Raw genomic sequence first — 14,641 nt, forward strand, 5'->3', positions numbered from 1 at the left:
TCCACACATGTCACCATATGAGTTAAGTTCATATGAAAGATATTATAAGAAGGCAGAGGAAGAGGGCTAAGTCACAGCCTCTGCTTGCTGGTAGAATGCCATGTGGTTCACCAGGGCTCTGGGGCTCTGACTAACATACCCTGGATCCACCAGAGGAGCCTGGTGGGCTACAGTCCATGGTGTTGCAAAGAGTCGGACACGACTGAGCTACTGAGCACACACACACATCTGAGAGCGGGCCCTCCGAGGGTGGGAACTGGCATTCTGCAGTTTAGGGTGTGGTCCTAGAACGTCTGTCACTTCAACAAAATTATGTGATTTAGGTGGTAAACCTATCCTTCAGAAAAGCAAGGTTATTCTGATAGCCACTTTGACACGTTAAGGGATCCAAATACAAACCTGAAATTCAACATTTCAGGCACAAGTGCAGGGTGAATCACCCCATCTCAATCATTAAATCCTTCTCTAAGCAAGAGTCTGAGGGAATAACTTCCTTATAATCCTCATCAGTTTTCTAGGGCTGGGAGAGGCTTACTCATCTATAAGCGACTTTGAGTCAACTTTTTATTATTTCAGTCAAAGGAGGGCGCCTGTTCTGGTCTCACTGGATGTTTATCTTGACATGATCCTGACATCTACTTATTAAAAATAAAATGTAACTAAAAGCAGAAGCCACTTACATGTCCAACCGTGAGCAATAAAACATCTGCTTAATGAAACATAATGTAGTCATTGAAAAACTAAATTATAACATGGGAAATAGCGTATGTTATAAAGTTATAAAAATTATATCATAATACAAGAAAGAGCACATGACGTAAAGTAAAATCAAAACGCAAAATCAAACTCTGTATATGCCAAACAATTATGATCATGCATCCCTTTGCCTTTTAGAAGAAAAAAAGACTAGAAGGAAAAAATAAAATATGAATAGTGGACTTCTTCAGTTATGGAAGGGTGATTTCTTATTATTTCTAATTTCCCAATTTGCTTTAGTATCCATATTTATTTATTTTCTTAATATATTACTTTTCTGGAAAGATTTTTTTTAGTCTGGACCATTTTTATGGTCTTTATTGAATTTGTTACAATATTGCTTCTGTTTTATGTTTTGGTTTTTTGGCCACAAGGCCTGTGGCATCTTAGCTCCCCAGCCAGGGATCAAACCTGCACCCCCTACATTGGAAGGCGAATTCTCAACCACTGGACCACAAGGGAAGTCCCAATATGTTACTTTCATGCTACTAAAAAAGTTTAATTTTAAAAAGCAAAAGTTATGAGAACCAGCAAAGTGTCGAGTGTTTGACGATGACTATTGTGACTCGTTCTACCACTGTGCAGTGGACAGATGATTTACTAAATTAACGTTCAGGCTCACTAAATTAAGAATATCTTCTATTCCATTCCTGCACAGGGAGCTCAGCTCAGGGCTCTCTGATGACCTGGAGAGGTGGTGGGGTGGGGGTGGGGTGGACGGGAGGCCCAAGACGGAGGGTACATGTGCATACATATAATTGATTCACGCTGTTGAACAGCAGAAACTAACATTGTAAAGCAATTATACTCCAAAAAAAAAATCTTCTCCTCCAGAGCACTGTCTTTTCAACCCACTACCAAGTGGCACATGGGGATCAGACTATGGATGCCTGGGCTCCAGACCTAACATGTTTGGGTCCGTGCGTGTGAGTCTTTAAAATGGTGACATACGAATCTAATACCTAACTCTGATTATCTATCTTTTCTTGATAGAAATGATAATAAATAGCTACCACTGACTCAGACCCCCTGTATATTAAGAACTGTAAGATCCTTTTCTTATTTTATCTACTGTAACGCCTTGGATAGCTACTCTCGCAAATGTCACCATTTTACAGATCAACCAGGTGACGCGGTGCCGTTGTTACACAGAGAGCTGAAATTCGAATTCAGGCATGTCTGACTCTAGTGTGTGGTTCTTCACTACCCCTCAAGCCTGCCCGGGACAGAAAAGGCCAGAAGTTGAAGGGGTGACAAGGCCAGCCCGGTGACGACGTGCTGCGGGTGTGTGAGCAGAGTACTTGGCAGCAAGCATGAACAAAGCCAGCCTCCTTTCGTGCATGCACTGTTAGTGGGGGTGCGAGCAGGCAGGGTTAGAGTGAACGGTTAACATCAGGCATTAGTGCGCAAACATGATCATCAAGTAGCAACAACGCTTTGGCCAATCAGGTGCCTTTTCCTTACCATTAAATATTCCAATTTCAGTTCTTACTGAATATGGCAGGTCATACATCTAAATTATTTAATGAAATGTTTAGATTAGAACACTCTAAAATCTATTACTTTAAAAACAGCAAGATGTAAACTCTTTTCCTTGCAAAGCTAAAATCCTACTGCTTTTCTTTTTTCCTACTGCTTTTCTAGAGTAACAATTAAGAAGAGATTCAGAATGATAGCAGAATCCCTCCTTTCTCTGGTGCTAAGCTGCCAGAAATGGACTGCCAAACCTGTTTGGTATCAGTAATCTCCCCTGAGAGCTTATCTTAATCCCCAGGCCATAAATCAGTTTTTAAGATTAAATGCTTTCAGTGAATAACCTGTTTTCAGGAATTTGTCTGTCTAGAGTTTTCCAAGTGAGAACATGATTTCATAATAAAGGACTACCTGTCTAGGGAAGTTAACATTTTCTTCTTCTTGAAAAACCCAATGACTGTATCCCAGATTGGTTAACAGCAGCATGATCAACATAAGCATATTCGTAAATTCTAAATGCTCGCTTTTTATGTACTTCTAATGGCAATTCAGGGGATTTGAAGAAATTAAAAATTAATTCTGTAAAACAAAGATATGGTGACCTGGAATTTTTTGAGTTAGGAGAATTCAAAATACAGATTGATTTTTACAATATTTAGCTAATATCCTAGGAAAAGTATTTATAATATCAAATTTCACTTATCTGATAATTGTTAAAGTACAGAACATTACAGTGTCATAGCACACCAATAAAATAAGTTTCTGGAATAAAAACACCCGGATAACAATGGTACTGAAGAGCAGATACAATTCTGATTGTAGTCTTTCCTCTAAACAAAAGGGAAGATCTGGAAATAAAATTCTGATGTATCACAAGAATTAAAGTGTTAAAAGGCTCAGGCTTATTTAGGGTTTAGTCTTTTCACTCTGTGATTTCCACACCCAACTGGGTAACTGCAGACTTATGGGTTTATTACCCAGGAGTCAAGAAGGTGGACTAAGACCTGAGCCCTCCACTGGTTGTAAAAACTGAGTTCTTGTTTTCCCATTCTGGTTTTTACTGAAAGCCTTCCTCAGGCCAAAGCTGGGAAAACTCTAAGTAGCCCACTGAAGGCTTAAGGCTCAGATCAGCTGATTAGAACTGAGTTGCACACATAACAAGAGCCTTATGTTTCCAAGCGTGGACCTAAAGGCAAGATTCGGATGAGCCTCACAGAACCTTTCAAAAAGCTCATGTGGTTTACGAAAGCAAAATGTAAGCATGCCAGAATGCAAAGAAATTTAGTGTGGGATCTCTGGAGAAAGAATGTTTTTTGGAGGGGATGGGGATCCTGAGAATTTCAAACACCGAATTAAGAAGCTCCATGCAGTTAATTAAAAATTAAAGCTCAAGACATAAGGGACGCCATTTTCTGGGCTAACTGTACCCCAGTCCTCTTTGGTTGGATGCTGAGGAGCCAATCAATGACAGGGAAATCACGCTGAGCAGAGCAGACGCTTGGGAAAGGTTTACCAAAAAGAAAGGAAACGTTTCTTAGTATTCTTATCTGAGCGGCTTGCAATTGGGCTGGAGATCTACTGACGCCTACACCTCGAATGTGGAGCACTGCAGCTCAAAGTGCTTCTGATATAAACAAGGGTGATGTCTACCCGCTAGAGAATGGATGGCAGGGGGTCGGATGGCTGCTCTTGAGCACAAAGTCAAAAGCACGTATACAAAACACGGCTAAGCAGGAGCGTTTGGGGCTGCAGGCAAGCTGCTCGGGGAGGGTTACAGACCTTACTTACTCCTGGAAACCTTCCCCACCTGTGAGGGCGCTAGGAAGGGCATCTATCGGAAAACAAACAAACAAACAAACCAATGTGGCTTTGTTTTCGTTTTTTAAATAAAAGCTGAGGAGTCATCTGAAAAAAAGCTCACAATTTTTAACACATGCAAATCACGCAATATATTCCTGGGGGGGGGGGGGGGGAGGGGAAAGTTATCAAAAGAGAGACTAGTCAGTTAACCCTCACCACTTACAGTGGGATGTATCCTTTGCTCATCTTTTAGCAGAGATATCATTCAGCATGGCTGGAGGGCCCAGAAGTATATTTCAGCTACTTCTCTAAAAACAGTTCCACTTAGGAAAATGTAAAACTAGGCTGTTCTAAGAAATTATTCAAAGCTCCTAATTACCATTTTTAAAAACATTTAAAAAAAATTCATCCATCTCATCCTTAAACAGTAAATTAGAGCACTTGGGATGGAAATTTAAAAAAAAAAATCACAATTAAATAAATGGTCATGTTCCAGACTGCCAATAAAAAATATCCCATGAGAGAGGTAAAATCTGTACAATCATCAATACCTAAAACAGGTTTCCATAGAATTAAAAGGAAATCTCAATTTTGTTCTTTGCCACTAAAGGCTGGCATTCTCACGTGTCTCAAATCTCCCTGCTGAGAGTATCCGGTTTAGCACAAAACATATTTTTTAAGATTATACCTGAAGTGCTTCACTTACTCTAAATATTTTTACTCTTAAAAAGAAAACAAGTATTTTAATGAGGAGTTCACTAAGAAACGAATATCATGCTCAAGTTGGACAATACCTTCCACTTGGATTAGGTCATTATGCCTAGAAAATGTAGACTGTTCTTAAACATAGTGATCCCATACATCAGGGGCTGGCAAACTTAAAGGGCCAGGCAGTAACTCTGAAGGCTCTGCCAGTATAGGACGATACAACGCTGTTGTTTTAGCATAGAAGTGGTTAGAAACAGCATGTCGACAAATGGGCGTGGTTGTGTTCCAATAAGGCTTTATTTATTAAAACAAGCTGGGGGCCAGATTTGGCCCGCAGTCCTAGTTTGCCAACCCCTGATGTAAAATCGAAGCCTAAATGAAGGAGAACAGTAAAAAGCAAGGTAGAGTTGGCAGGGGGAACTGTCTGAATCCATTTCCCACTTACCTGTGACTACTTTGGAGGCGGTGGGAGCTGCGATGCTGAGGTTGCCGTCCCCGGCCGGGTGCGCGCCGGGAGGATGAGGGGGCGGGGGCACGTTGGGCCGGTTCCTTGGCTTTGGTACTGGTCTCGGTCTCGGTAAGGTTCCAGCGTGTGGCTGTGCGGTCTCGGGGTTACTCACCGCCTGGCCGGGGTTCTGTTTGCCGAGGGGCGGAGTGCTGGGGGGCGTCGGAGTCTGGGGAGGGGTGTGGGACGACTGCTCGAGTCCAGGCTCGCCGGGCGCCCCGGGCGCGGGTGGGCCCTGGCTGCCCGGCTTGGTGAGCGCCGCCGGCGGTGCGGCCTGCGTCGGGGGCTGCGGCGGCGGGTGGCTGGGGGCTTGGATCGGAGGCAGGCTGCTGGAGTACCTCCGTGGTGCCGAGAGCTGCGAGGTGGCGCAGGGCTGGCCAGGGGCCTGGCCTGGGGGCTGGGTGGGGGGAGAAGGGCTGCGGGTGGACGGCTTTGGTGACAGGCTGGGTGGGTGCTGAGATGCTCCTGGAGAACTCTGGCCCCCGGGATGGCTGGGAGGCGGGTTTCCTGGTTTCGGGGGTGCTGGAGCAGGTTTTTTAACAGCTGCACAAAGCAAAAACATCTCTCAGAAGCGGAGTGCTGGGGATGGCCAATGGCCCCTGGACCAGGAACCGAGCTTAACCTCACCGTGTAAGCCGGGTGAGGTCCAGACCTGCCCCCACTTGCCAACCCCATGTCAGCCAGTTGGCACCTCCCAACCCCACGGTCTCAGCCTAACCGTGAGAAAAGCATCTGACAAATGCAAATTGACAGACTGTCTTCAAAAGGCAGGACTCCCCAGAACTGTCAAGGCCATGAAAAACTAAGGGAAGACTAAGAAACTGTCATAGTCTAGAAATCGGTAAGGAGAGGCGATGTTGACTAAATGCCACTACTGTCCTGGGAGGGGGGACAAGCTGGGGTCAGAAAAGGGCCAGTAGAGGAAAAACTGCTGAGATCTGAACAAAATATGGAGTGTGGTTAGTAGTAATGTACCAGAGTTGGTTTCACAGCCATGATAAAGTACCCTGGTGATGGGAGATGTTAACCATAGGGGAAAGTGAGTGAGAAGTACACTGAAACTCTTAGACTACCTTTGTAACTTTTCTGTAAATCTAAAATTATTCCAAAATAAAAAGGCTATTTTTAAAAAGTACATTATACACATATAGGTCTTTAAAAACCCATCATTTTAAAAGCTGAATAATTAGAACACTCAGTTAACAGAGGCTGACCCACTTACATGGAGTCAAGCACCTTAAGAACAGCAGAGTGTTAGTCGCTCAGTCGTGTCCGACTCTGTGACCCCATGGACTGTAACCTGCCAGGCTCCTCCATCCGTGGAATTTTCCAGGCAAGAATACTGGAGTGGGTTGCCATTTCCTACTCCAAGAACAGCTAAGGGGGTCTCTAAGCATGACTGGGCCACCTGTATGTAACCATGGACCCCTTGCCCTAAGGTATTCTCTCCTAGAGGGCATGATATTTTTTATTATTATTATTATTAACAGAAATTCTACAAATTCCAGAATCATTGGTGCTAATACATATATTCTAGATAAAAGTATAAATCTGGATGATCGCCTTGGATTCAGTTCCAAGAGTTGAATTGCATCACTCTACTCCCTATGCCAGCTGAGATCAGTATCTCTGGGGGTGGGAATTTGGTACCGAGGATGGCAGGGCAGGAGAGAAAAACAAGTCTGGAGCTGGTGTGGGGCTGGGAGAAATGGGTGGAAAGGAGAAACTTTAGCATTTTTTCAAATTTTGCTGAGATCCTCCAAGAAAGGAAGAAGGAAACAAAGGGAAGAAATGAAGGTGTATCATTCACCTAACACATGACTGGCACCAATTTAGGCCCTTTACATAGTCTCATTTAAGTCTCATAAGCTCACTGCAAGACCGGCATTACCATATCCATTTCATGGTGCAGAAAACTGAGGCTCAGAGAGGTCAAGTGTTTGTAAAAGGTCACACAGCCAGTACGGAGCAGAGCGGAGGTTCACACATGTCCTGTGGCCTCCTTGGACTCTTTTTTTCTCTCTTCTTCCTTCCTACACTGCTTGGCTCCCTGCTTATAGGGTCCAGAATTCAGGAATAAAAAAGGAATAAAGTCTACTCTGCTGACCTGATAGAACTTTTGACCCTGGAAACGGGAAGATCTTTTCCCACAGAAACAACCAACCCACTGACAAAGGAATCTGGAACATTAGCTGCACTCTGGTTATCATAAGCAACTTAAAAAGGAAATTTTCCAGCATTCTGTTCTAAACAATATTAAGTACAAATTCATGCTGAATAAAAGATCATTCCTGACATTTAAGGGTGTAGAGGGAATCAGGACAGAAAGCATGAGAGCAGCGTGACAAGGTCTAAGTCCAGCATGGAGGCCAGGCTGGGAGGAAGGCAGGCCTCGTCTAAGCCCACCATGCAGGTGCTGGGAGGCTGAGTCAGGGTAGGCGGACGGTGCATAAAGGCTCAGACTCTTCTTGTGAGGAAGCCTGAGATCTATGACGCAGGATAAACTCCTAAAGGGGCTATGAAGTAATCTCAACCTTGATTCCAGGGCTATACCTGGAATCCTCGTAGAAAAGACCTAACTTCCCTTGAGCATCAGTTAGGATGCAGACAAAGATGACGGTGGCTTAGAGGAGAGCCTCTGTAAGATTTTTTAATAGCAAAACTGTTATTTATTGTTTCCCCAGTCTTGGTTACAGAGATGATAATACTAGAAAATGAACTCAGAAATATACGCTTTGCCCATTTTTAAATGGGGTATTCTGTTTTGCTATTGAACTGTATGAGTTTCTTATATACCTTGGATATTAACCTCTTAATGTGATTGTGGTAATAACTTCACAGTGTATACATGTATTAAATCATCACACTGTCCACCTTAAAAAAAGAACTGCAATGTGGGATTCTGGATTGATACTGGGACAGGAACAGAACTTTATTGGAAAAACTGGGGAAATGCGGTCAAAGCCTAAAGTTTAGCTAATAGCACTGTATCAGTGTTATTTCCTGATATCTATAGTTGTTCTATAAAAATATAAAAATTTAAGAGAGGTTCAGTGAAGATTATGTGTGCATGTTCTATACTATCTCTGCAACTCTCCTTTAAGTCTAAAGTTATATCAAATTTAATATTAAAAATATATATATGTCATTTTATATTGAAGATCACCCATACTCCGATAAATGCAGTTTGGAGTTAAGATGTAGGGTGCCCTGGTTCACATGGAATTTAACTGGCTTTAGAAACATCTTCAGTGAATCATGTCTCTTTGTAGCCCAGAGTTTCTCAGCTTCAGCATTACTGACATGTGGAGCTAGATGGTTCTGTGTTGTGGGGGGCTGTCTCCCACATGGTAGGATGTTTACGAGCATCTTGGTCCTCCACATACTAGATGCCAGTGCTGCTCCCCTCCTTGGTTGTGACAACAAGAAGTCTCCAGACATTGCCAAATGTCCCAGATGGTGGGAGGAGAGCAAAATCATCCCAAGATCTGAATCATTCAAGCTTCTCTAGCTCCCAGACCATATATATTTGAGTATCCTCTCTGTAACAGGCACGGGACCAGGACTAGGAATATAGGAGTGCATGAGACAGGCAAGATCCCAGTTCTGTGAGCTACGAGGGGAGACTAGCAATATGTTAAAACACAAATTAAAAAAATTTCAGATGGAGAGACAGGCTCTGAAAGACACAGAGTTATGTGATAAGAGAATGACTTGTGTGAGTGGTAGGGGTTGGCAGGTGGTCCTCAGTTCAGACTGGGTGGTCAGGGAGGGTTCACTGGGGAAGTCTTTGAGCTGAAACCTGAAGGATGGAGGGACCAGAGCACAGAAATGAATCCATGTCTGTACCATCAACTGATCTTCAACAGGGTACCAAAAATACACAATGGAAAAAGGATAGTTTTTTCAACAGACGATGCTGGCAAAACTGGATACTCGCATGTGAAAGAGCGAAACTGCACCCTTATCTTACACGAAACACAGAGGTCAACTCAAAATGGATTGAAGACTTAAATCTATGACCTGAAACTGTAAAACTATTTGAAGAAAACACAAGGCGAAAGCTTCATAACATTGGTGTTGGCAGTGGTTTCATGGATATCACATCAAATGCACAAGCAACAAAAGCAAAAATAGATGTGTGGGGTTATATCAAACTACTAAGCTTTGGTAAAGCAACCAAAGAAACAGTCGACAGAATGAAAAGAGATGGGAGAATGGGAGAAAAATTTCAAAATCATGTATCTGAAAAGGTGTTAATTCCCCAAGTATATAAAGAACTCCTACAACTCAATAGCAAAATAAGTAATAACCTGATTTTAAAATAGACTCAAGACTTGAATGGGCATTTCTCTAAAGATGACATAAAAATGGCCAACAGACATATGAAAAGGTGCTCAACATTGTAACAGTCAGGAAAATGCAAATCAAAACCAAAACAACATATTACCTCATACCTGTTAGAATGGCTAATATAAAAAAAAAAAAAGAGCAAGCATTGGTGAGAATATGGAAAAACTGGAACTCTTATACATTATTGGTGGGAACGTAGATAGGTACACCCATTATGGAAAACAGAATGGAGTCTCCTAAAAAAGTTAAAAAATAAAACTGCCATATTGATTCAAGAATCTCACTTCTGAGTGTTTATCCAAAAGAACTGAAATCAGGATTTTGAAGAGATTGTTTGCACATCCATGTTCACTGAAGCATAATTCACAATGGCCAAGATGTGGAACCAATCTATTGCCCATTGATGGATAACTGGATTATTTTTTTCTTTAAAGAAAAATGGTCATTTTTATTGAGGAGGTGAAAAGGTTTTTCTTAGTACAATTAATTTTTATCTCAATTTTATGATGAACAGGATATCAGCCCTTTAAGTGGCTCCTGATTTTTTAAATTTAGTATTCAGCATATTGGACATGGATCTTCTATACTTTATTGCATCTTCTATACTTTTATACATCAAAAATTACTTCCAAATTTTTTTCCTACTACATTGAGAAGGGATGACTGGATTTTTAAAAAGGTGGTATATACATAAAATGGAATATTATTTAGCCTCAAAAAGTAGGAAATTCTATCATATATAACAACACGGATGAACGTTAAAGACATGATGCTAGACTCTGTGGGAGAAGGCGAGGGTGGGATGTTCTGAAAGAACAGCATTGAAACAAGTGTACTATCAAGGGTGAAAGAGATCACCAGCCCAGGTTGGATGCATGAGACAAGTGCTCAGGGCTGGTGCACTGGGAAGACCCAGGGGGATGGGATGGAGAAGGAGGTGGGAGGGGGGATCGGGATGGGGAACACATGTAAATCCATGGCTGATTCATGTCAATGTATAGCAAAAACCACTACAATATTGTAAAGTAATTAGCCTCCAACTACTAAAAATAAATGGAAAAAAAAAAAAAGACATGATGCTAAGTGAAACAAGCTAGTCACAGAAGGACAGATTCTAACTGATTCCACATACATGAGGTATCAAGAACAGTGAAACTCTTGGAACCAGGAGTGGGATGGGATTTGCCAGGGGCTGGGGGCAAGAGTAAAGCTGGGGAGTGATGGAGAGCTGGTATTCAAGACGCATAAGGTATCAATCATGTTAGGTAGCTTCTGGAGAGCTCCTGTATATCACTGTGCCTACAGTACAGGATTGTATTATGCACGGAAGAGTGCAGTACTGTCTATTGTACACAAATATTTAAGGGGGTAGATCTCATGTGCTCCTACCCCAATAAAACAAAAAAGAAGGAACCATGTGAAGATGTGGGACAGAATGTTCTGGAAGAGACAACATGTGCAGAAGCTCTAAAGAGTGAATAAGCTTAGTGCATCTGAGGAACAGAGAGAGCGGACCAGTGAGGATGAAGTCAGTGAGGGGGCAGGGGAAGAGCTGGACTCAGAGGCGCCAACCTAGACCACATGGCCAGGCCAGGCCGGGTGCCTGGTGGGAGGTCTGCATGGAAGGTATGGAGGGTTCCAGCCAGGATGACGCACTCAGCTTTGTGGCTTAAAGCCATCCCCCTCCTGACGGGCACTATGCTGAGCGAAATAAATCAGACAGAAAGACAAATCCTGTATGGTATCTCTTCTACATGGAATCTAAGATACAACGGACTGGTGAATAAAACAAAAAAGAAGTAGACTCAAAGATACATAGAACAAACCAGCAGTTACCACTAGGGAGAGGGGTGCGGGGAGGGGCAAGAGAGGGGTAGGGAAAAAAAGGGGGCGTTGTTATGGGATTATATGAAATCACGTGTACAAAACTTTTGAAAAACTGTAAAGCACTACAGAATTTAAAGAATTTTTCATTAAAAAAAAAAAAAGCCACGTCCCTGCCTGCAGGGGTGAGGACCACAGCGGCACAGGTGGGAGCACGTCAGATTACATGTGAATGGGGACCCAGAGGCCCAGAGCCCAACCCAGAGAGCCTGGGGGCTCCCAGACCCAGGAAACCTGGCTGGGACAGAGGCTGTGGTTCCGAAAACAGAGCGAGGGCTTGGAACACCACGTTCCTGGAAAACAGGGAGCATTTCTGGAGAAACGACTGTCTGTTAGGCTTGGGAGCTCGAACATATTCTGAAAGGTCTGCTTGCCTGCTCCCCATTTTTCCACTTCCCTTAAGGATTCTCTTCCTTAACGACTGGTTTTTCTGCTTGCCAGTTTGCAACAGACGTGGAACCATCAGCCAGAGAGCTTCTCAGCCTGACCGCTATGCTGACCCAGGGAGGTGTGCGTGTCCTTCCCCAGGGGCACGGGTGAAGGTGGCGGGGACTTACCTCGGCGGACAGTGTGCGGGCTCGGGCCGGCGGAATTGTGCGCAGGGCCCACGGAGAGCTGATGGGAGCCGGCGGCCGCCGGGGCCTGGCTTGGGCCGGGGGGCGCCTGACTGCTGTTCCTCCCGGGCGCGGGGGCAGCCACAGAGTCCTTGGGCTTTGGAGGACTACGGGGAGCAGAAGCCACGTTAGAGGTCACGCATTCCCAGCTAGAAAAGCTAAAAATGCTATAAAGAGTGGGATCCCCACTAGTTTCCCCCATAGCAGGCAAGGAGGTAGTCTCAACTTTTAAATAGCTCACTTGGAGTCTCTGAAGCTGGTATCTATTTGGTGCCAGGCAGGACCACAGATTTTGAGATTCATGGCACCAGATGGTCTTCCAACTACTCTGTCACTTAAAAATCACGAGAGGCCATTTTGCAGCAATCGATAAAAAATTTCAAGTTCTAATGAGCTTGTACTTACATTGGGCAACATTAAAAGACATGAAAGGGTTTTTGGACTTCAAAATAAGGCCATTTTGACATAAGCATTGGACAAAACTAAGCAAATGCAGTAGCAAAACACTAATGCTACTCTAAATGATCAAGTGGTCAATTATTATCACAAACTTGACCTGCAGGAAAGAGAAACTCAGAGAGGCTAAATGATTACTCAAGGTCCAGGGTGGGTTAATAGTGGTGTAGAGATCAGACCTGAGGTTCCACTAATCCCTGGCTCAGAATTTTGTATACTGAACTTTACAGCTACAGTTTGTCAAGGTAAATGCCATTGATGAGATGTACCTCAAGATATCTACAGAGCATAAAAAAACAAAGAGCAAATTGATGATGGAGATCCTATTTGTCCTTCTGCAGTGAAGACTAATTTCTGTCTTAAGTAAAATATTGAATGCTGCAGGTAAATGAAAATGTGCAAGTCTGCTGAGACTTTTTCTCCAAGCAAAAGATTTAGGCCCAAATGAATACCTGTGTGGCAGCAGTTATGGACAAGCCAAGGTGGAGCTTACAATTTGTGTTTGAAGCACCAGGGAGTTTGAAGCCTTAGCTATTTTTAACCAGAAACTATATTTCCTTCAATTATGCTGGTAGAAAGGAATTTAGGAATGCACAAAGCCCTCAGAGTTCAGCTATGAGAATTTAATGAGATTCTCATCTCATCACGCTTTGCACATGATAAGCAGTCTCTCCCTGCCAAAGGAGAAGACCTGAGGGAACTCTCCCAAGGCAGTCACCTCTGGGCAGGAAAAAAGTGCACAATTCACAGGTCATCCTTGCTTTATCTTTTACTTTACTTGATATATGAACGTTCTGTGCTTCCTAGGTGGCCAAGGTAGACCAAATACCATAAAAATGTTAGCATGTACAAGAGGGGCTCATCTTTTACAGCAGCTGCCAGCTCTGAACCACCCAACATACCACCTCAAGGGGCCTCTCGTGGTCATCTGCCCAGGTCAGAGTGGAGAACTGAATTCACGACAATTCAATAAAGGTCTCCAGGTGAAAGGTATTTTTCCTTAAAGTTGCTATAAATTCACAGTCCACTCCAGGTGGCTAATCAAAAGGTGAAGTAACAAAAGAGCCTCCTGAGAAAATTGACGATCATTTTCTGCTTTGTACTCATGTATCACCTCCCCCACAAGACTTAAAGTCAGGGGGCGGGGGGGATGCTCAGTATAGTGGCCAGCACATATTATTCAGTACTCAGTTATTCAGTAAATCTGACTGGATGGATGGATAGCTGGATAGATGGATTAATGAATGGATGGTGGATGGATGAATGGATGAATGAATGGACAGATGAATGGATGAGTGAAGGACTGCGAGGAATATAATTATCTTACTAACTTGTTACATTCCGACATTTACTAGCTAGCATTCTGGATGACAACAAGCAAATGCTAGTGAACAGCAAGTACACATCAAACAGGTAAGAGAGGCTTATGACTGAGACACCTATTAGCTTCTAGCTTCCCAACCCTAAAGCAGTATGGTAAAGAATGCAAACAAATGTTGCTTTCTTTTGAAAACAGGAAAGGAAGCAAGCAATTTGCAGTCTTTTTTCCCATCCTTTGCCAAGAGGAGGAATGAAGGCAAAGATGGTTCATGCCGTGCCAAGTGATCCTTGGGGCATGGAGGCCGTGCCCGCAGGCCAGCACCTGCAAGAAGGCTGGGGTGTCCGGCACCCACTGCCAGCAGAAGCTGGCCTCCTTACCTGCCGTCGCCCGGGCTGGGCCCCTGCTCCAGAATGCCCGCAGAGGAGGGGCCAGTCCCACCCCCTGTGCTGCTCTCGGCCCTAGAGCTCTGGGGAGGGGGCTCTGGGCCCGCTGGAGCCAAGGTGCTGCCATCTGTGGGCGGGAGTGGCGGCTGGAAAGCAGGGGATGCATGCTTTCTATTTAGGGTGCCACCCCGCCGGTGGGCCTGGAAGTCCATAAGCTTCACACCAAAGCTACATGAGAGAAGAAACAGTGAACAACACACACGCAAGCCGACCGCCGACACAGAAGCCCGTCGGTCCCCGCGTGTTAAACCCCACGCGCGGGGACAGCCACCCAGGTTGCCCAGCATGCAGTGAAGCGGCGAGGACCGGGTGAATGGTCACGCCTGTT

General features: G+C 43.9%; 1 protein-coding gene across 5 annotated transcripts in view; it reads right to left on the reverse strand.

Moving 5' to 3' along the window:
- Positions 1–14,641, reverse strand: part of ARHGAP17 (Rho GTPase activating protein 17) — a 98,880-nt gene that overhangs the window by 7,509 nt on the left and 76,730 nt on the right. Inside the window, exons 17-21 of one of the 5 annotated variants that reach the window (XR_009694434.1) lie at positions 14,248–14,481; positions 12,037–12,200; positions 5,183–5,785; positions 4,009–4,060; positions 2,221–2,269 (exon numbers count right to left, since the gene is read on the reverse strand). Coding sequence is in view for 4 of the 5 variants with exons in the window: in XM_061153045.1 (XP_061009028.1) it covers positions 4,014–4,060; positions 5,183–5,785; positions 12,037–12,200; positions 14,248–14,481 (1,048 nt within the window). In the remaining variant the exon portion in view is untranslated. The remainder of the gene's footprint in view (positions 1–2,220; positions 2,270–4,008; positions 4,061–5,182; positions 5,786–12,036; positions 12,201–14,247; positions 14,482–14,641) is intronic. The other 4 variants (XM_061153047.1, XM_061153045.1, XM_061153044.1 and 1 more) reach the window with 4 other exon arrangements.

The sequence above is a fragment of the Dama dama genome, chromosome 10 (genome assembly GCF_033118175.1).
Source record: "Dama dama isolate Ldn47 chromosome 10, ASM3311817v1, whole genome shotgun sequence".
Lineage (NCBI taxonomy): Eukaryota > Metazoa > Chordata > Mammalia > Artiodactyla > Cervidae > Dama > Dama dama.